Source organism: Anopheles ziemanni, chromosome 2 (genome assembly GCF_943734765.1).
Source record: "Anopheles ziemanni chromosome 2, idAnoZiCoDA_A2_x.2, whole genome shotgun sequence".
NCBI lineage: Eukaryota > Metazoa > Arthropoda > Insecta > Diptera > Culicidae > Anopheles > Anopheles ziemanni.
This window is the reverse complement of record NC_080705.1, coordinates 34,503,817-34,524,862: the sequence shown is the minus strand read 5'-3', so window position 1 is coordinate 34,524,862 and position 21,046 is coordinate 34,503,817. Positions and strand designations below refer to the sequence as shown.

Here is a 21,046-nt window from a genome sequence, read left to right as displayed (position 1 = left end):
TGCCCATTTTGGGGGGCCATTCCCTCAAGCCTTCGATCCATTAAACAAATGAAGACATCACGCCCGGACCCCCTTTGCCCTTTCTCCCCATCCTCACAACGGCACATTTTCCGTCCCGGCGCTTCCGTCTCGGGCGTTTCAGACTCCTACCTACTATTTACAAATGTTTTCGTTTGCACAAAACTTCTGTTCTGCGTTCGGTCCCCCCAAGTCTTGGCTCCCTTTGAGACACACACACACGCAGAAGGGACTCTTGCCCTCGCCAAATAATGGCATCCCGGCCGATTTAAAGGCTGAAATGAGTGGGGAAAGGTTTGAAATTTCCTGTACCTTCCCGGGTTTGGCCGGTTCCATTTTCTTCCCTCTTTGATTTTGGGCTTCCTACCGTTTGGTTTGCTCTCGCAACAACCACCCTCCGCCTCGCCTTCGGCAACCTTCCCGCAGTATGGCAACGATAAGTGATGGTTTGTGTTTTATAACTGCCTTATTTCATAATTTTCGGAATGACTAAACGAAAATCGCAGCAGCCTAAGCAACGATAGATGGGTTGGAGGTGGGAGACATCGCCGAGGTGGAGGAATGGAAGGCTCGAGGCACAGGTACGACTTTCAAAGAGCACGTGGATGGTGGATAGTGTGCCAATGAAGCATATGAAAATAATTTTCAATGCATATTTTGTGCCTGTTTTTGTCGCCCCTTAAATCTACAGAACGAAGTGTTGAATGATATTAGATAACATTTAAAGCCTTTGAAAACCATTGTTATTCTTCATGCAAAACTATAAAAAATTGTCCAAAGTGGAACCCACTGAAGGTGAAGCGTGAAAAAAATGTCCCAAATCCTCCAACACACGAACGCACTGTGTCTCGAAAAGGAATGGTATTTCGTCGAGAGACAATCATCATTGAGTTCATTACCTTTTACCTGACCGAAGTGGACTACTGTTTTGAGCATTCCCTCGCCTAAACAACAGTTTTCCGAATCCGAACATACAATCATACAACCACCCTCCCGCCGGACAACCCCGAGGAGGAGAAGAATTTTCGGAAAGAGCCCAAAATCCTCCACATAAAGGGTGGAATAGGGAATTATATTGACTCATTGATTTTAATTATGCTTCATTTACGTTCGATAATGATATGTTTAGGGGATGATCGGCTGCGGCGAAATCGAACGATCGGTTTGGAACGGGTTCGCGTCGTTGGTCTGAGGAGGGGAAAGGTCTTACACGGATTTGGTGGATCGGATTATGTAGGTGGGCTGAAGCTGGAGCCTTCTCGACCTCCTTCTTCCTATGCGTGTTTTGTCCGAGCGTTAGTACATATGAATGGTTCGCTTCGGCAACATCTAATCTTTGTACTTGCGGTATGGAGGTGGTTTCTTTCGGTAGCTTCTGCTCCTTCTCTACGTCGATCTCAACGGTCGATGGCATCATGTCGGAAAGCTGCAACATAAAAAAAACTGAACCGCAGAAAGAAACCGTTAGCGGTCAGAAGCCGGGAAGATATTGGACAGGTGCGTTTCTCCGCGCACGGTGTTCGATCGGTTTCAGGAAAGAGAACCCTTCACCTCGAGAATCCCTTCACCTAATCCGATATGGTCGCGCGTCATGTCCAGGTGTATAACATGGCGTGAAACTTCCTTCGGATAGCAATTCTGGCCGAGTCGTCGTAGCCTATCATAAATCTTCCACCGTATGACAGCGTACAAAATGCGCGAAAAGAAGCACTTTATCGGATGGTTCTTGTCGGGTAGGGCTGTTATTGACCAAGGTCCAGTGAGGACGTCGTCTTCTGAGCGCGTACAACGAGCTCTTCCACCGAGCCGTCTCTTCGTTGACCATCGACGCAAAATGATCGTGAGTTATCGTTAGCTCTTGTGTCCAGTAGCTTTTCAGGGTTCTGTGTAGAACAATAAACAATATCGTACAGGTTATGCGCGTTGTTACATCAGACACCGTGTGGCCTGACACTCTTCACCCACTCAGAGCATTGGGAACTCCTTACGAACGTCATTAGAGGCCAGCTTCCGAGCACAAATTTAGTGTCGATCGAAAGGAAACCGAAAAAGAAAGGTGCTACCGAAGGTACCCACCTCATCGAACGAACTCTCCCAACGAATCTCCCATATCCCGATCGAGTATTGAGCAGTAGAACTGAAATGGTGTATGAAAAGGGTTTCGTGAATCGACCATGACCACGATTCGGTCGGGAGGAGGCACAACAATGTCTTTTTTCCCTCGGTTTGCGCGCTCGGAAAATGGACCACGACAGCGATGAAATACTGGAACGCTTTTTCCCTCCGTGAGGATGCCATTTGCTGCGCCGGTAGCGTTGCGCTGTCCGCACGGAGGACAACATAAATTTACCGAAAAACTCTACCAAGTGATAACCCTCTCAATGGGAGGAGATCATCGGAGCGCACCGCTACTGTTTCCTGCGAGAAAATCGCATGGCAGGGATACCTGACGGCAGGTCCGCGACTATTTTCCCCGGGCACTGTTTGTTTTTTTCGCGAAGACCGGTGCGCTCGTGAAACCCAATAAAAACAATAACAAATAAGACAACATGAATTCATAAATTATAATTATTGTTCGATAACGACAGCTCTCCCTCGCTTATGCTTCAAGGTGCCTCGAGTTTCCCGTGTGTCTCATGATCCTCCAGGGTGAAAACGGGCGATAAAAAGGAGAGGCGAATTGGAAAGGCACGAGCTAGCCGGGGCAGAACCTATGGGGCGATGACGATATGAGCCACAGCATAACTGCGCCAGATAAGCAGCAACTGTAGGACGTCTCTGAGGAGGAAAATACCTCCGGGAGGACCAGGAACTTCCCTTCGAAACGGGGCCTCGTCCGAGGATCGTAACCCATTTCGACAAACGGACCATTTGGGTGCGCGTTCGGTGTGGTGACGGTTGGAAATCGGTTCACGGAAAAGTAATCGATGGAAAACGTTAAAGTATGAACGGCTCCAATCGGTGGTCGAGGTTGGAAAAGGGGAAGGCACCAGTAACACCATTTTGCTCGACGACTTCTGTTTGTTTACGATATGAGATGCGAAAAATGGGCAATTCTTGCAACTTGTCGTAGTCGTGCTCTAAAGGAATTCTACATTATGGCGACTGAGGTTGAAGCATCCGAAGTAGGTGTACTTGTGTTAATTTGAAAATACTTCACAAAACTTTACTTCAAAAAGTCCAACGCTAACCTGCGCATCGATCATAAAACGGTCGCGCATAACCAACCACTTTGATCATACGCTCAGATAAGTCCAGATCGATACGCTTTGGAGGATCATGATAAATTCCAAAAGGCACGAAAACTCGCAGGTTTGTACCAGGAAACCAAACCCCGCCAGCTACCATCTTCGCCAGCTAATCGGGACCGTTCTCGTTGGCTCGATTCGTTCCAAGGACTGCACGGACGGGTGATCGCGTGAACTGCGGTTGCTGATCGCGATTTGTTCCCGTACAGGTTCTTTTCACCAGACTACCAGTTATCTGAAGTCGCGGGAGTTGGAGGGTATGTTCATAGGTATACACACAGGAGGTGGTACTTCTTCGGAGGATGAACTAGAAGTTGGAAGGAGTTCGGAAAGTAGCGGCCGAAGTGCTGAATGCCCCTTCCCACTCCACCTTTTTGGACGCGAGCCGATCGATAAAACACGAAAAATCAATAAACGCAGCACCGTGTACATTATTTTATCTGCTGCTGAATGAAGGCTCGTTGGCTTCCCCTATGCACGGTTACTCGTTTTGGCCTCCCGCTAGTAATCTTTAAGGCTCCAGCCGAGTTGCACAGTCCGTTTTAGTGTATTAAAAATGTTTTGACGAAAACTCGAATTTAAATCAAAAAGTGATTTCTAAATCAAAAAGTGTTTCACATCGTTGGCTACGTTGTAACTCTTTTCTAAATTATTTTTTAAATAATTTAAAATTTGTTCAATCAAGCATACCATTTTTAATATTTTTATTTAACATTCTAAATATTTTCGTGTGATGTTATCCTTTTTTTCTTCATTAATATGATACTAATCCTTTTCGGCCCTTAACTTTAATTTCAAACAAAATTATCACAACTCGATAAACATTTTCTTTTAAAAATACGCCCTCGCAATATGGACTGCACTAACCCCACAGTGCACTGGAGCTCCACCAAAGGCCAGGTATCGCTCGTGTCCGTAATCTTCCGAAGGTCTTCTGGATCCATTTTGCTGCACTGACTCCAGTCGTCCAAAGAGCGGGAGAGCGAGATGCGATAGAGATGCTGCTGATGGTACCGATGCTGCTGACAATCTCAATACGCTGCGCCTGGAGAAGGGTTCCATGGGGAGAGATCCCGTGCCAGCACGATAAGGAAGTTCACCTGAGAAACCACCCGGGGATCGGACGCAAGACCAAAGCCGTCGGCGATGCAAGCGAACTAATCGACAAACAATATTGGCCCTGGCATTGAACGGGGGGGATGATGCGGGTTGCATAAAAACGTGAACCTGCGAACATCGATAAGTAGCTAAACTCGGCAACTCGCACAGTAAACTACCGAGCGTCCGCCGTCGTCGTCGTCGCGTCCGATGGAGATACAGGTCGACACGGTTGTACCGACATCATTCGGTTCGTTCCTTTAGGTTTTCCCCAGCAAGTGGGACGTGGGAGGGGTTGCGGGTTTTAACGAGCTCCTTTTCGACGGACGGAAGCCTGCCGGACGGTATCGACCAGCGATCGCAACACGCCGATGCGGCGACATGGGGATATAATAAAAGTACTACCAAAACCACTACCGTGCCGGGAGGAACCGGCCGAACACCGCGGAACAGATGCAATCCATAAATACCTACATGCATTACCGATTACACCGTCCGACACTTACTGCGACCTGCTCGACGCCGAGACGAAACTTATGCGTTTCGGGATCGCCTTCGATCTCCGAACTCTAGGATGTCTCCGCGGGTTAGAGTACCTGTTGCAAGGCTGTTCGCCGATCAGCTGAGGTGTCCTCTTCGGACGGACGCCCCGAAAAGGTGCGCAACAAAATGGCCAAACACTTTACATTCCGCGCCGCCAGATGGTGCACGCCGGTGCGGGTGGACCGGGGATCACAAAAGTATTTATCAGAAATCCAGACCTCGAAGACGTTCAATGTTTTCTTTGGAGCGCGCGCAAAACAGCTTCCACGTGTTGGCATTTACGCGTGAAAGGACGTTGAGTCGGGGGGGAGGAACTCCACCGTCTTGCGTCCGCTAATAGATTCAGGTGTTTGCGGTGGAAAATACGACACAGCAATTTCCACCTCCTTGTGGACGTTCCCCAGTTTCCGACGGGGGAGGTAAACATGTTCCTGTGGCATCATCGCGCCCGATGCAATGCGCTGTTACAGGGAGCTATTTATTGCTGTTTAGTCAGCTACAAATAGCTTCGATGCGAGGCCGCAGATATGCGACGAACGATGTAAATTGGAGAGTGGCCATCCGGGAGACATCGAAAGTTGGATGCTTTGGCGCAAGATTATGTTGCACGATTGCATGGAACGCTCTTTTTTGTCCTTAGTTTCTTCTAAATTTATTTCGCTATATCCGTATCACTTTATAAATAATTATGATAATTCACTGAAAAACTACAACAGTCTCAAACTAAAGAAAGCAACCCATTGCAAGGATCTTTTAGATAATACATCCCAATGATTTGTTCACATTCAAACCATTTATTTTGTAAAGTAACATAACGATCCTCCATTTCTTCGTATTTGTGAGCGTCATCTTCTTGCTGTGAATCTTCGCCGGTTTCCAATTTGATTAAGAATTCCGATTAACACAAAATGGACCACCACCGTAGGCCGGTTTTATCTGATTTGCAAATTATCCGATTGCCCGGCTGAGTTATGGTCGAAAATTAGGGAGAATTCTCAAATTCATCTCATGGCAGGCAAAATAAAATCCCCCAAGAATGCCACCGACGACTATCGGTGCCCATTAGAGGCGACATAAATCAAAACCCCGCGAAGCAACTGCCCGGCAAGGACTTTTGCCGGCTGTGCACTTCGCCTCCAATAAATTAGCTGTCCAAACAAAGGCCCCCGTCCCACCATCGGTTTATGGCCGCCCCGTCCGAGTTTCCGGCCACGGGAAGGCTAACGCCATCGGATGGGATGATGAATGTTGCGCGAGAACATGCTTTATTTGTTGTTAGGCGAGTAATGATATCAATTAAACGGTAGGAGCCCCCGGGAGCTGGCCCGGTTTTCGGGTGAGGTGTTGCGAAAAAACAAGCGTCACTTATGGCTCCGTCGGCGGCTACTTATCGTGCGTGGGGAGGCGCGAGTCGGTGGAATGCTCGCGCGCATAGGGAAAAACGGACACTCGAGTGTTGCGGATGTCGAGAACGCGGCAAACATTCCCCGGGACCGGGTCGATCTTCTGCCGGGCGGTTTTGTTCCGATGCCCACTTGCGCTTGATTTATTATCATTATTAATGGACGCGATCGCGTCGCGTTGGACAATCGCCGCACGCCAGCGATAACCCCCCCCGGTGGGTTCTAATGGTGTCCGATACCTGACCGTTTCATTTCTCGCTTCACTTCACTCCTCCGAAAGAATTTCACCAAACCTTTCGCCTCGCCCAGGGACACGCTGCTAATCCTGCCACGGTAACTACGCTCCCCTTGCCCTAGATTGACCACATTATGGCCAATAAAAAAGGCATCAAAACATTCGATCTCACCCACGAGAGCGTTGTGTGCACGTTGATCTCGTTAAGGATCGCTACCTAAAAGAAGCACGGCAGCTTCCCGGAAAGTGATGCATAAAGGTTTTAATAGGATACTTTCTTTTTCCTCCCGTCTCCCGTCAGCTAAGTAGGTGAAAAGTGATCCGCTCTGTGACTGGACGATGGCCTCAAACCCGCCGGGAGCACGCAGACAATTTACTTTCATTCATAAAAGCTGCTCATTCCGAGGGTGTGCTTTGTTCGGCCAGGGCAGGACATACGAGATTACATCCTCGGGAGCTGTCGAAAGCGCAAAGAATGAACCACTAACGTTCTTGAACGAAGAGCGAAATCAATCATCTACCTACAACAGAACACAACACTCTACACACTCTTCATAGCGCGCTCTTAATCCTTCTCGAAGTGATCCTTGTCGATTTTCCGATGAATGGAACTGCCTAAAGGTCGTTTCCTTTCCCCCCGTTCGGTTGACCATGCAGTACGAGAGCTTTAATTTCATTGAGAAAAATTGAAGAACAATGAACGGAGAGCGACATCGATGGGAAACGAGGGCAAAGGAAGGAATACAAAACTCCTCACCTTGGAACGAGGATCTTCCACCCGCGCAATGGTTGACCCCGCGTGTTGGATAAAAAACGAAGCAGGGAAGGTGCGTTGTGAGGCGATGTAAGATCGAAAATTTCACCTGAACCATTCCCCTGGTAACCTGATCGGGGCATGAATGCTTTCGAGGAAACTTATTCAAGGACTCAAAGCGGCGAAAGAGCGGAACGAAGGGGAACGGTAAGAAAAAAAAAACGTGGAAGCTGATACAAAAGTATAACACGAAACCGAAAAATTCACAGGTTGTTTTTTGTTCTTCCCGTTCCCTTTTGCCGGGCCCGGAGTCCTTTCGGGGCTCCGATTAGGGCCCTTCTTGGAGCGCGGAGCCCGTCTTAAGCGTTAAGCCCTCCGGCGAGTTCGAGTTCGATCGTTTGTGGTCGAGGCCAGCAGGTATTGGCACTGTAAAAAAGGATTCCCTTTTTTTCGGGGAATTGTGAGAAAATAGTTCATAAATCTTGACATCCGCGTGTGGACCTGCGATGGAAGCGGCCAGGAGCCTTTGGAAAGCTAGCCGAACCTTTCATCGGGAGCGATTCCTTTTGAGAATGTGTGTTTCGTAAAACGTTTCTCACGCATGAATGAGCCTCGAAGTGTACGCTGGAAGGATTCCTTTCGGAAAGGCTAACGTTAGGGCATCACCACACGGGAAAAGCGTTGCTATTCGGTATGAAAAGGTATTCCCATAAAGAAATAAAGAGCATTTTCAACCGGACAAATACTTTTGGGTGGATTGAGGCGATACTTCGAGTGTTTTTTTGTTTGTGCCGCTCAACTGACCCAAGATTGTGCGATCTATGGTTTGTTTATTTTCATCACGTCCTATTTAGAAAGAATGGAGGTGCATTTTCGAGTGCTTGTTGTTTAGCGTTGTTGTTTGTGTGCATTTCTGATCGGATTAGGACCCCGGAATATCGATCAACTCGAACGATTGCTCGATCGGTCAAATATTCGGAAAAATAACTATCTTTGATCGGTTTGGAAAATTGAAAGACAAATATTTTTTTATTTGTTCAAATTAAGAATAGGACAAAACTCGCTTCACAAGTCTTCGCTCAACCAGACACTGTTGAGAAAGAGAAATAACGATTAACAAAGTGTAGCTTTCTTCGAAGAGAAGCATTTTCACGTTGCATAATCATATGTAACCGAATGCATCTCAAGGGAAATAAAAATACCTCACCATCTCTTCATAACAATAGAAAAACTCTCGCAAAACTAACAGCCTTTTCTTCCTCCTTCTATGATCGATGGCACGATTTGGAAAGTCGTATGATTTACAATCGAAACGAGTACATTAAATTCGTACGGATAGCTGGTGTTTGTGGTTGTGTGAGTGTGGATAACTGCTTCTTTGTAGCACAGGTCCTACAGCTCATCTCCATTTCGATATGATTTTCTTATAATTTCTTCCACCCCGTCCTGGGGCGAAACAGAAGAAGCGAACAAAAAAATGCAATAAAACGGTATCATAATGCGGAGCAACTCCCCCCGCACAGGGCCGATCTGGTGTGATTATGTAAAGAGACCAACCCGGTGGCTGTGGCCCGTGGACGTGAACAATCGCCAAAGACTTATGCTTCCCGCGGGCGCAGCCATATGCAACCCCCGGGGGGAAGGCCATGTCATTGTTCTGGTGTATTAGGTGTTTGTATTTTATTTCCCTACTTTTCGGACCGACTTCACTTATCGTGGATCGCGGAGAACGCGCTCCCCCCCCCCTCGGTGCTGCATTCGGGCGGAATGGCGTGTCGCACGAATGTCCCAACCGCCATCCCACCCCTTCCAGAGGACACGATCTCCCATCGGTCCGCCGTTTATGATACATGCATGCATTTCTCCATCGGAAAAAGCCTCACCCGACGGCCCCTCGTCAAATGCATTCGCGCCCCGGCATGTGTAATCGATAGCAAAATTTATAACCTCATTTGAAAGCTACTACTGTTTTTTATTGTTTTATTGAAGTCGTAAATATCGGAATGGTTTATAATGCTGCTACCGTTGCGCGCATGATTTGGTGTGTTGCTTCTCTTCAGTCTATCGTGGAACTCATAATCTATCAGTTGGGGATTGGAATGCACCATCCTTAGCATACGGTTCAATCGCTTTGTTCCTGAACGCGGATGGGTAGATCAGCTTTCCACACAATTCGGGCGATGGACTGGCAACATCAACATAATTTCCATCTGAATTTCTTCCGTTTAAAATATGATTACACCCTAATAGGGCATGAGTAAATGTTTTCAACTTACTTTCTTTCGCATCATCCTACGGAGGAACCTCTCCCAAAGAGGACAAACAACGCGGTCTGTTAGGTCGTCAAAAGGTAAGCGGCTCGTGGAAGGGAAAAACCCTACAACTCCTGTGGGAAAAGTGCACTTGTGCGTCGCAACCGTTCCTGTTCGAGAGCGTTTTAGAGCAACAAATTGTGGCCAGCTCCGTGAACCGAGCATCTACTGCCGGGCTGCCCTCTTTCATGCTCACAATTTAACAATATCATTAAAGCGGTACAACACCGGACCGGTTGGCATCGGCTATTTTAATGCACTAATTATGTTTACCGATCCGCGCCACGGTGGTGCATTTGTTTCCTGTCCCGGTCCGTGTGTGTATTTGTGTGTGTGTGGCTGTTCGTCTCCTTCCCTTTCCAATTTTCCTCGTCGCCCGGCGAAGGGCGAACCACGCGTGTGCAGCGATTAAAGATCAGCTGCGAGATTGCGGCCGTGTTAGATGTTTCCCCTGTTTAATCAGATCTGTTACTTTCCATCTGCGATTTATAATCTACGGCCGCAACCACTCCGTCACCTTACCCTGCTTTATACCGCCTTTCCACACCGGTACCACACTTGTTACATTAGGAGGATTTTTTTTCTTATTTGGGCTTTGGTTCGCCGTTCCTTCCTCGAACCAACACGGATGTTTAATCAAGTGGCCGGTTGAACGGTATGGTTTTAGGTGAAAGGTGGCCACCAGCAACTCCCAGGGGCAAGTTTCCTTTTATGACGCTCGGCGGCCCCGTTGTCGGGCTTGAACGAACAGGTAGTTCTTTTTGAAAAATCGTCAATTAGACACCGCTCTGGTTATACGATAAAATTAATGTTGAACCCGGGAAAGGGGAGCAATTTTCTGGGAGGGGAGCAATTACTTCTCGTACAAATAATTGTCCATGAAGGAGGGCCAAGAGTATAGGAGGAAACATTAGAAGACTTTTTACGCGTAACTAAAACATCGTTATACAAAAAGTTTAAGTTAAACGAAACAAACAACTTAAATTCTTTAAAATAAATAACTGAACAGCATAGACGTGAACGAACCTCCACAGTAATCGTATGAAGTAGTCCCAACACCCATCCTATTGCGCTTCCATAGCAACGCCCACATCAGGCACAGCCTTCTCCTCTATCGGTTAATGTATTCGGACCCGATTCAACCGGGCAACATCTTCTTCGGGGCGCACAGTTTGGCAACCGGTGTCCCGCTGCTGAGTCAATATCTCATTAACTCTAAGCGTTTCCGATTTGTGTGTGTGGTGTTGTTTTTTTCTTTCTTGTTATTTCGCAGATACCACTCATCGACCACCGACATCGAAGCTGGGGTGGAAAGATCCCCCGCCGAGGGAACCGTGTCCACGTCCACGACCGCGAGCCCCCAGCAGGATACTGCCGACGGGGTCCGGCGTGCGATCGCCCTGATTGTGGCCGAAGTCACATAAATATCGCAACACTTTTGACAAATTAATTTTCGCATCCAACGCGAAACGGCCCGGGGTAGGGGTGATCGGTGGGGGTGCAAAACAGATGAGGGGATCTGCTGTAGATCAAGTTGTTTTGTCGCTGCAGTAGTCCCCAAGCCCGCCATGCACCCTAGACACTGAACTCTGGACTCTGGGCGAACTGTCAGTCCACCACGTGACGCCAGGGTTGAGATTCCTTGCGCGAAACCTCGCGTTGTCGCATCAAACTTGTACCGTTCTCTTCAGCACCCGGCACTGGGGTCGGATTTTGTGTGGTGATATTCTCTCTCCATCTCTCTCTCATTTTTTTCTATCTCCCCCTGAGGAGCAGGCCGGAAACTATGTTGCAAACCAGCAGACGAACGGACTGTGGGCTAGGCTCGTAAGGGATCGCGGACGAACGAACGGCGACCGGCGGGCGGCAACAATTTACGATTACAAAATTATTATGAAAGTATGCCGGCGATGGTCGGCGAGGGCGCACAGCTCGCGGGCTCCGGAGGAACTCCCCGTGGATGATAAATCCCCTAGGCCGTCCGAAAAAGGAATACAGCCTACCGATGCTGCCCGAACGCTGGACCGGCTTTTCAACTCTCGGATAGAGCTCAGGAGTGTCAGACATCGACGAAGAGGTACCGGGTGCTTGGTTTGCCGTGAACGAAACGATCGTCTCGTGTCTCCGAGCGCGAAGGGACATAAATTTCCGCACCCACCCGAGTCCCGCAGCGGGGGAGAGAGATTCCTGGGCGCGAATGTCTCTGTTTGCTCGGTCCCCGGAATCCCCGGTGCCTTCCCGGGACCGCAGGACCTCGGGGGAGAGGAAAGGGACAGACCCGGAGTCCCGAAAGCAGGGCAGGGCTCGGACGATTCCAAGCTGGCGGTGGTGTGAACTATCGTCGACCTCCTAGGTCGATGATTGTCCAATAAAGAAGGATAAAGAGCCTGTTAAAGCAAGTGGATATTAATCACCCCTCCGCAGGGAAGGCCTCACGGTGGAAGTTAAGTCGTTGCCTCAGCGTTGCCCGAAGTCCGCTCGTCCTGTAAAAGGCTCGCAGCTCGTTTGATTGCAGCTCAACCGCATCGGTGACCTTCCGAACACCGAAGCCAAATTATGTGGGTGATGTCTACCAGCAGCGATCGAAACCCATCCGAAGCATATGGCCCGGTCCATGTCCTAGCAGACGCAGCCGCCCTTGTGTGTGGTCGCCGTGGTTCCAAATATTTCCTGGTCCAAATTCTTCAAGCTTGAGGTCAGAGGCAGAGCCTTTTCTCCAAATGCTCTCGGGCTCCAGGTGGTCGGTACCTGATTCGGTATGGTAATAGCGCCCCCTTCCATAGATGCAAGCACTGGGGGAATACAAAACGAATGGAAAAGGTAGGAGTCACCCCGTGGGGGAGGTGCGTTACATAGCTGGTACCGTAACTTTCCCTAAGAAGACGAAAAATAAAACACAACCCAAACGTGAAGTGAAGGAATAACTGGAAGAAAAACCCACCATCCGAGGTGGGTTTTCAACCTGCTAACCTGCTGTGATATATGACGTGAAGGTCAAAATAGAACAAGCGCAACAATAAATAGCGCCCGATGTCAATAGGCAACTCCCAGTCAGTTCTCCTATTCGTCGTCGTTCCAATCCATTTCCAATTCATTCCGTGTCGCCCTACTGGAGTGCGTAGATAGATATGGATAGATCGACCGGAGTGATAGGGTTAGTCGTGGATAGTTTCTCCGTCAGGTTGCCAACCCTGGTGTTTTGGTTGTGGTTTGTGGTTGGGGTTGGTCTCCACCACCTGTCCACCATCGCACGCACCTTGTTGCCGTCGATGGATTGGTTTCGATAGTTTGATAATTAAATTGGAAACACACCAGGGTAAGGTGGTGGCCACCCTTGCTGCCCGTTGCTGCGCTGTACAGCTGCTCGGGTTCTGAAGTCCCGAACGCGCGGGTTCCATGGTACTACCCTCAGCTATCAGAGGTTCCCCCCGAGGGGAACTTCCAAAATAAAAATACACCCCGCGCTGGTGTTAACGCCTACAGCGATTTTGACTGATCGTTGGCCGGGTGTTTTGGGGCTACACCGTGTGCTCTGGGGTTACGTAAAGGCTCTGGCGTGTTCAGACCGAGCGCCACCCAGAATCCCCACGGTGCGCGTAGTGACGCCACAAACGGGTTACGTATGCTTGGGCGCGCGCGCGTGTGTCTCAAGCTTCGGAATAGATTTGGGGTGGCCAACGTCAAGTGACATCGCTGTCAGAACTCCATCGAGCGCTTGGTAGCTCCCGAAAACAGACACCCGGCTATACTGCGTTGCCTTTTGGGGGTGGGGGCAGCAGATTGTCACAACAATCTGGGTTGGCGTCAGACTGCTTTGGACTTCCTGCGATGTTATCTATCCGTCCGTTGGTCGTGAACTTTCGCTCCCTCGACGAAGTCGGTTGTTCAGCTCCCAAAAACCTTTCCAAACTTTCCAATCGGAAGGTGAAGCTGGCCAGATCGCGTGTGACACGGTGTAATACTGTGCTCACGATTGCCATTTGCCAGCGCAAGTGAAATGCTCGGCGCCACCGTTCCGAATCTTCCAGCTTCGCGCGACTCATAACGCACGCGAGCGACACTGGTTCCGTTTTTGAATACCCACCGAGTTTTATTGCTTTACTACCCGCTTTACTAGTTCCTCCCGACTTTCATTTTTTCGACCCGACATTAGGCTGAGGGAGAAATTAATGAGAACGATCATCGGGCGGGCGACAGTCACGCATTGTTTTGCGAAGCTATAAGCGGATTATCGAGCGGAAACATCTCGAGGCGGAGCGCAATCTGTTGTGATGCTGATACGGGAAGAGAAAGCGGTAAAAGTAGAGCTTCTTCACTTGTAAGCCAGCCAAATTGGTTGTGCGTATTCTGTAAAGTGCATTGAGTTTTGTCGAGCTCAAGTCTTCCACCGAGGAGAGTCCTTCGTACATCTTCGACATATTATACAAGACATAAATACCACCGATTGGCATTTAAAATGAATTTATCAACGATCGAAACTCGAGATGCCTCCTTCACAGCCGACAGTTTCTTTGTGCAAAATCACCTTCCATTTTTTCGTTTCTGACACTTGAACGAGCAATCGATATCCGATTGAACCGCCGGTGACCATCACCGAGTATCGATAAGCACACCTTGGCGTCTGCTGAGTGAAATATTTAACCTGGACAGGACTAGCACAAACTTGCATCCCATGGGGAGAGGAAAAAAAACGGGAACAACAATCTGCCACGGCCACCTGAAGGAAGGTGAGAGTGTGAAAAAGTGCACCTTATTAAGCGGTAACGACCGCGACCGCCATCGGTTCTGCGATATGGCTTGAAGGATGGCGCTGTGCTTTTTGTTTTTTTTTCGTGCTGCCACTTCTTGTCCACGGCCGTAACGGAGTTGCCAACGCAGTCACAACCTCACCCGTCCACACCGTCATCACTCATCTGCCCGACGGTTTACCCGCATAATTCACACCACATCAGGAAAGGTGGTGTCCATCGGACATCTGAAGAGCGGGGCGAAAGCGACGCGAATCGAGTTGATTTGCTCGAGAGGGTGAAATAAAAAATAAGCAAATAAACATGTGACTGAAGTTCACCACCGGGGAGACACCTTGCCTTCGTGGCGGTTCGTCCTTCACGCTGGTGGCGCTTAAGCCGGCCTTCCAGCGCGTGTCTAGGGATGTCCACAGACCCCTGCGTTCCTTAGGCCCCCATCTCTGTCTGGGTTTTTGGCCTCCTTTTTTCTTCCACTCGAAGGAATTTTAATCACCTGGGTGCACCAAGTCTGAACACGATGTGAGGCTCAAAATGCCCAAGCATCTGGTGATAAGTTGCAACAAACTGTGCAACTTGTTCGTATTTGCTCAGCAGCTTGTAAACGAACCAAAGAGATGTTGGGCCGACCTTTGGGAGAAAGAACAACCGAAGCACACGATCGATCAGCGGAGGAGTCCTTCACAGCCCGGCAAGCACAATCTTCCTTGAGGTGGTGTAATCCTCGGTCAAGAAAAACGTCAAGGATTTCTTCCGTCTCACTTGGGTGCCCTCCGCCCTATACCTGATCCCACTCGGCACTCATCGCCGGTGTTTCAAAATGTGGTTGTTTGTTTTATTTTTACCAACTCACGCGCGCTTTACATCGGGGGTGTCCTAAAGGAAGGGATTGGAATAACAACATCCGTCCAAAATGGCAAAAATAAACCATCCACACGCGAACACGCAAGGGCACGCACGCGCGCCAAATCGGAATGCCATTCCGTGCGGGCTTCTCTTTCACCTTGCCTCTCAGCCCGGAACGTTGTCATCAATTTAACAGCTGGAAAAGGAAATATTATCAACTTATAAGTAGCCATTTCTGCGGGGTCCGGGGTCTCGTCAATTAAATAATTCACCTTGCCCAAACAATTTTTTTTTTTGCGGGAATCTATCAGTCCTTTCTTCTGGGTGTTTTCATCCGAACAAGCAAAACTGTGCACCCTACAAGGTGCTACCAGCAAAAAGAGGTGAAGTAATACGATTGAGAAACAACACCGCCACTAAAGTCAATACATCATGCTTGAGGGATAGTCAGATTTCACCTTACGTATCGAAGTAAAAAACGACTTCCAATAAGTTGCCGTGGTTTATTGGGTAGGATAAATGCACAAGGATGGGGTAGGCCCGACAAAAATCTGGGTAATGACCCTGGTGAAAAAAACACGCAAATCTGAGACTGACCCTTTTTGCATGCGAACAGTGATAGCCCTTCACCCAAATTTCCAACGGATTACTTCAACTCCTGACCAATGACAAAGTAAACGAGCGAGCAAATACCGCAAGGCAGCAAACTGTTTGACGGCGCACAATTGAATATCTCCGGGGCGCTCTCCTTGATCTTCGCCAGAAAAGGGCGAAAGGCGAAATTTGCCTACATCCCCAGGAAGGCCTTCCGTCAAGTTCTTCCCCTTCTCGAGGGATCCGAAGCGGGGAGCTGACCGTGAGCATTTGCGGCGGCAGATTTATGATCCGGAATATCCCAACCTTTCGGTCGTTTCCGTCGAGTTCGCCAAAACCCAAAAAGTGCTGCAGGTACACAGGGTTATGGATGGTGGTTACTGTTTATGGGTAAAGAATTGATAATTTCATCGATAGCCAGCACTCGGCATCATTGTCGAGACCGTTGTCCGTTGTCAATTATGCAACGGCCGTGTCTGCCGTCTCCCATCCGTCTCCGGTAAGTACGCATTCCCATATGGCGTGCAATTCCGTAGAGCCTCCAATTCAATGTCATTGTTCATGTGGATCACTTTAATTGCCCGCTCCGCGGCAGTGGCTTATCCAAATATGCTGTGACAGGAGAATAAGGAAATCCGTTGTTGGGCGCCTTCCCCTTCCAGCTGCTACGGGGTTGATAAAATCGACCCGCGTCCGCCCAAGATGGTGCCCAGGTGAATGGCAAGGTCCCAGCGATCAAGTTCAGCGATGTGTTGCGCCCGTGCATGTTATAAATCCGACCCGTGGTGCGCGACTCCGCGAGCTGAAAATTCAATCTTTCTCTTTTTAAGCAAAAGAAGGGAAAGAAATGGTAGTGGAAAAAACCGTTGGCAATGTGACTTTTAACATGTCACCCCTAGTTATAGTTTCACGTGCACTCGCGCCTATTCCCAGGAAGCCCTTATCAGGTGGTAAATATTTGATGCCAAACCGTATCATTTTTGCATGCAAGAACACAGCACCTTCAGCCGCCTTCTGCGCACTAACACGGGAAGTTAAAAACACCCCTCTCCAGGTGGATTATCTGATAACGCCCGTTTCCTTCAAGACGCAAACAACTTGTCGCACAGAGGCAGTTGCGTTTTAACCGTTTTTCAACTGCAAACTATCTGTCGAACGCCGCATGGTTAAAGGGTATTTAAATTCTGCATGTGAAAGAGAGTGAAAAAGAAACTGCCTTGCCCTTCCAGTAAAGAACCAAAACTGCGCATTCTCTGTACAGTTGCGCAACCTAGGCCGGCTTCGAAAGGAAGCACTTTCTCGTGCAGTTTGGGCGGTTGACGAAATGTTTGTGTACACTGGGTTGGTTTTTAAACTGCGTCATCATTTTGTTGCGAAACATGTAGTTGACGCCTGGTGTAGATCTTTGGAAGCGAAATGGTTCGTTACCGAATGTGTGCACATGTTGCAAGGAAGGTTGAAGATAATCTTATTTATTCTGAATCATGTTCGGTTTGAGTTTATGGTGCTCTAAGAACGACACGGTTAAAAAAGTTCATAACAGGTCTGAGTGGTGGAAATTTTGCAAAAATATATGGTCAAATATACAGAGGTGGTTCATAGGATAAGCAAACTAAGCAGCTGCTCAGGGTCCCAAGCTATCGAGGGCCTCATACATTTTGCCCATATTTTGCAAATTTAAATGTTGAAATATTTTACCAGAAACTGGCTTATCTTATCAAATGCGTGAAGAGTTTGTGGATTTACTTTCGAATTAAGGTATATAAGATTCTGAAAATGTGAGGATGATGCAACTGAACTATCTGAATTGAGCTCTTGTAAAGAAAAGGTCACCAACCTTCTCGTGATTTCTTAATTTTGAAGTGATTAGTGATTGAGGAAGAGGAAAATTCTAGAACTGTTTGAAGATAATGGAAGAATATAAATTAACAAAAGTGTCTTCACATTTGAATAAAATATAACGTTAAATGAAATATAGAAATAATACTAATAATTGTTTTTTTTATTTATCGAAAAAGAGTTAAAGAAATAATACTAATAATTGTTTTTTTATTTATCGAATCGAGTTTTAAAACGACTGAAAAGTTATTTGCTCAAAAAGTGAACCATTTGTTTTATTTTTATGCTTCTCTTGGAAAGTTATTGATAAAAAATAAAATAGAATAAAATAATCCCGATAGAAAAACATACGCATAAAATATCAAAGAGGTAAATTGAAGGAAAACCTAAATATCATTGCTTTTTATAGTTTGATCTTGATTAAAATTTTGTAAATTTTAAAAAGAAAAATTGTATGGTGAATGTAATGTATGTTTTAAGGTCTTCAGTTTAAAGCTACTTGGGGCCTCTAGAACGTTTAATCCACTTTTGCATATGGTGTAAGCATATCTAATTTAAGGCCATAAGATGTAAAGGCCAAAGGTAAGAGTTTGTGGTTGGACAATAAATAAATATCGGATTGAAATGGCCCAAAAATTCAACTCATTTCAATAGAAATAATATAAACTTGTAGGCGATAGTGTTCTCGTTGCATTATGTGTCAAAAAGCAACTGATAAAAGTGAATAAAACTAAAGAAAATTATGATCGTTGACAAATGAACGCCAATTCAATGCAGCCATGAGCCTTACAGCTAGAGAACCAGCCGCAAAACATCAATGAAACACCAGTTGAGGCGCAAACACACAAGCGGTCTAGGCCACCAACCTCGTCTCGGCAAAAACACCGGATTCCAAAGCACATGCCGACCGGCATATCCGTCGAATGAGTCATCGATCGTGCCCGAACGAACCGGTAACCCCAAAGCCCAAAGGAAACCCACGGTCGGTGGGGTTCGGGGAAGGGGTTTTCCAGATTTCCAGAGCCCGGTGCAACTATTTACTAAATTAGTCACCAACTTGTTGTGCGGCACCTGTGTGACCAGCGCGCGGAGTGGCGGGCGTTCAACCGAAGTAGAACAAAATTCGCAACCTCCTACAGGTCTCTCGGGTTTGGCACAAATATAAAGCTATGGAGGAAAAAATAGGATAAATCTTTCGATCACCACGGCGCCGTCGACGTTCGATCCAAGGTCAGCCGCTGCAATTGCAGCCGCGAATGCGTTCCAAATGCGCGACCACGTGCTGGCATGCAACGGGCGCCTGCTCGCGTCTAATGCCGGGCGAGGTATGATCCTATGCTGATTGAACCGCGTCCGCAGCATAGTTCGTTGCACGTTGGTATGGCGGTATCGAATTCCCACCGGTTCAAAGTCCTACCACCCGCTCGCGACGCCCCCCCGTTTTGCGCGGGGAAGTTAGGTATGAAAATTTGAAAAATTAAACTACACACATCGCGAACACGTTTCCCCGCTCGCCGCATCCGACTCGGCGGGCGGATCTAGAAGTTGGAAAAAAAAGTCGTTAGAAATCCTACCCCGAAAACTAGTCGCGAGAAGTGCGCGGCTCAGCATAAGACGGGCCCGGTGTTGATCGCCGCCGGAAGATAGCTTTGACTGCGCCGTCGCACGATGGAGCGAAGCCGGGATAAAAATCAAAAATTCATTTTTGGATTTCAGAAAAATGAGATATGTTTTCTTAAACTACAAGATGAAACTAAGAAATGACCCAAAAACTAGAGCCTCTGTTCTTCCAGGTTCTGAGAAACAGCCCGTCAAAGTCAAGATTTGTGAAAATATTGCGTGAAAAATTGAAAAAAATCCATCAACTTTGAAGGTCTGTAACTCCTATAATAATGGCCGGAATCGAATTTCAAGCACAGTTTTGGAAAGGTTTATTATCATGCTTTAAAATTGTTGACAGTTTAAGCAAATTGAAATTGAATGTCACAAAATATTAAGCATTGTTTCGCAAAACTCCTGGAAAATTTTTCAATTTTCTGTTTTTAACCTTACGCCATCGCTAAGGATTGTGAAAGATTGTAATATGATGCATACCCACTTATAGCCTAGAATGTTTTGTAACAATAAATGATAGTTTTTTTTGCGCATACGCGCGCATCTTTATGTTATGCTGTACTTTATATGTAAAGCTTATAGTTTATCACCTACTAGGCGTCTCCATCATGCCATATGCAGCAGCATGTGTGGTAAGAAATATATGAAATTCTAATTCAATCAAATATAGGTCGATGATCGTATCGTAAAAATGTGAAGCAGGGTAGTGGTTGAACATCACGTAAAAGGGGAAAGACAAGCCAAGTCACTGGCAAAGAATGAAATTTGGTTTGGTTTGCTTTGAATGCATTAGGTCGCTTTTTCTTGTTCTACAGCTCACAAACCCATCTTTTTATACCCAATATTCCTATTAATAATGTACTCTACACTAAAATTTTGTTCTGTTTGTACCCTTACCTGTAAAAGTTGAAGTTAATCTTCAAGAGTTGGTGAATCACACTGCGTGTAGAATAATTGAAATGCAAAAAGCAGAAATCTTGCGGCACCTTTCATCTTCTTTGTGTGATTCACTAAGCGTCGTATTATTGCGCTCGTGAGGCATTGATGGATCTAGTGAATACAGCATTTACAATCAACTGTTTCATGGTTCCAGAGAAAGTACTGCACGAGACAGTTATTAGCTAGTATCAGCATTAACTCCTATCCGTCTTTCGTTCATTAGTGACAATTCAGATATCATCTGGATAAACTTGATACAGTGAAGAGTGAACAGTGTAGAGCAATTATAAAATGGATTCCAAATCCTGAGAATTTATTATATGTTGGATGAGATTTTTCGAATGCTTGCTTCACATTTCGTACAGAATTGAATTTAAGAAACGGAAGGTTACAAAAAATTATAAATACATGTAAAATGGTCAAAAAACATTGTATTGGAAAAGATGTACAAGGAATTTGGTTTTAAAGTAGATGAACCAAGGTGAATGGGTGGAAATAGTACGACGGGAAATGTCTGTCGTCGGTCTTTATCAAACATAGCAAAATTGAGCGATATTTTGCAAATAGAAACAGAACTTATAGAAAGGATTCGAAATATTTTAATAGCCATCAACTGTAAATGACCAAGGTCCATTGGGATCCTTAAGAGAGGAAGCAGCAGAAGGTGGAAATAAAATATACAGAAAGGATAGAAGAGAACACGTCCGTAAAATGTAACGAGAATTCAATATTAAAGACATTTTTATGAGAGCATTCTTTTATTTGAATTTAAAAAAAATTAAATTTAAATAAAACTTTCATATTTAAAACATTCTTCGTAAATTACGGCTCCTCAAAGAGTAACAGACCCTTGCCAAT

General features: G+C 46.7%; 1 protein-coding gene across 1 annotated transcript in view; it reads right to left on the bottom strand.

Moving 5' to 3' along the window:
• Positions 1-1,143: 1,143 nt before the first annotated feature.
• The window catches only part of LOC131293474 (angiotensin-converting enzyme-like), a 146,624-nt gene continuing 126,721 nt past the window's right edge, over positions 1,144-21,046 (bottom strand). Inside the window, exons 9-10 of the mRNA XM_058321552.1 lie at positions 1,322-1,444; positions 1,144-1,206 (exon numbers count right to left, since the gene is read on the bottom strand). Of these exons, the coding sequence (XP_058177535.1) occupies positions 1,144-1,206; positions 1,322-1,444 (186 nt within the window). The remainder of the gene's footprint in view (positions 1,207-1,321; positions 1,445-21,046) is intronic.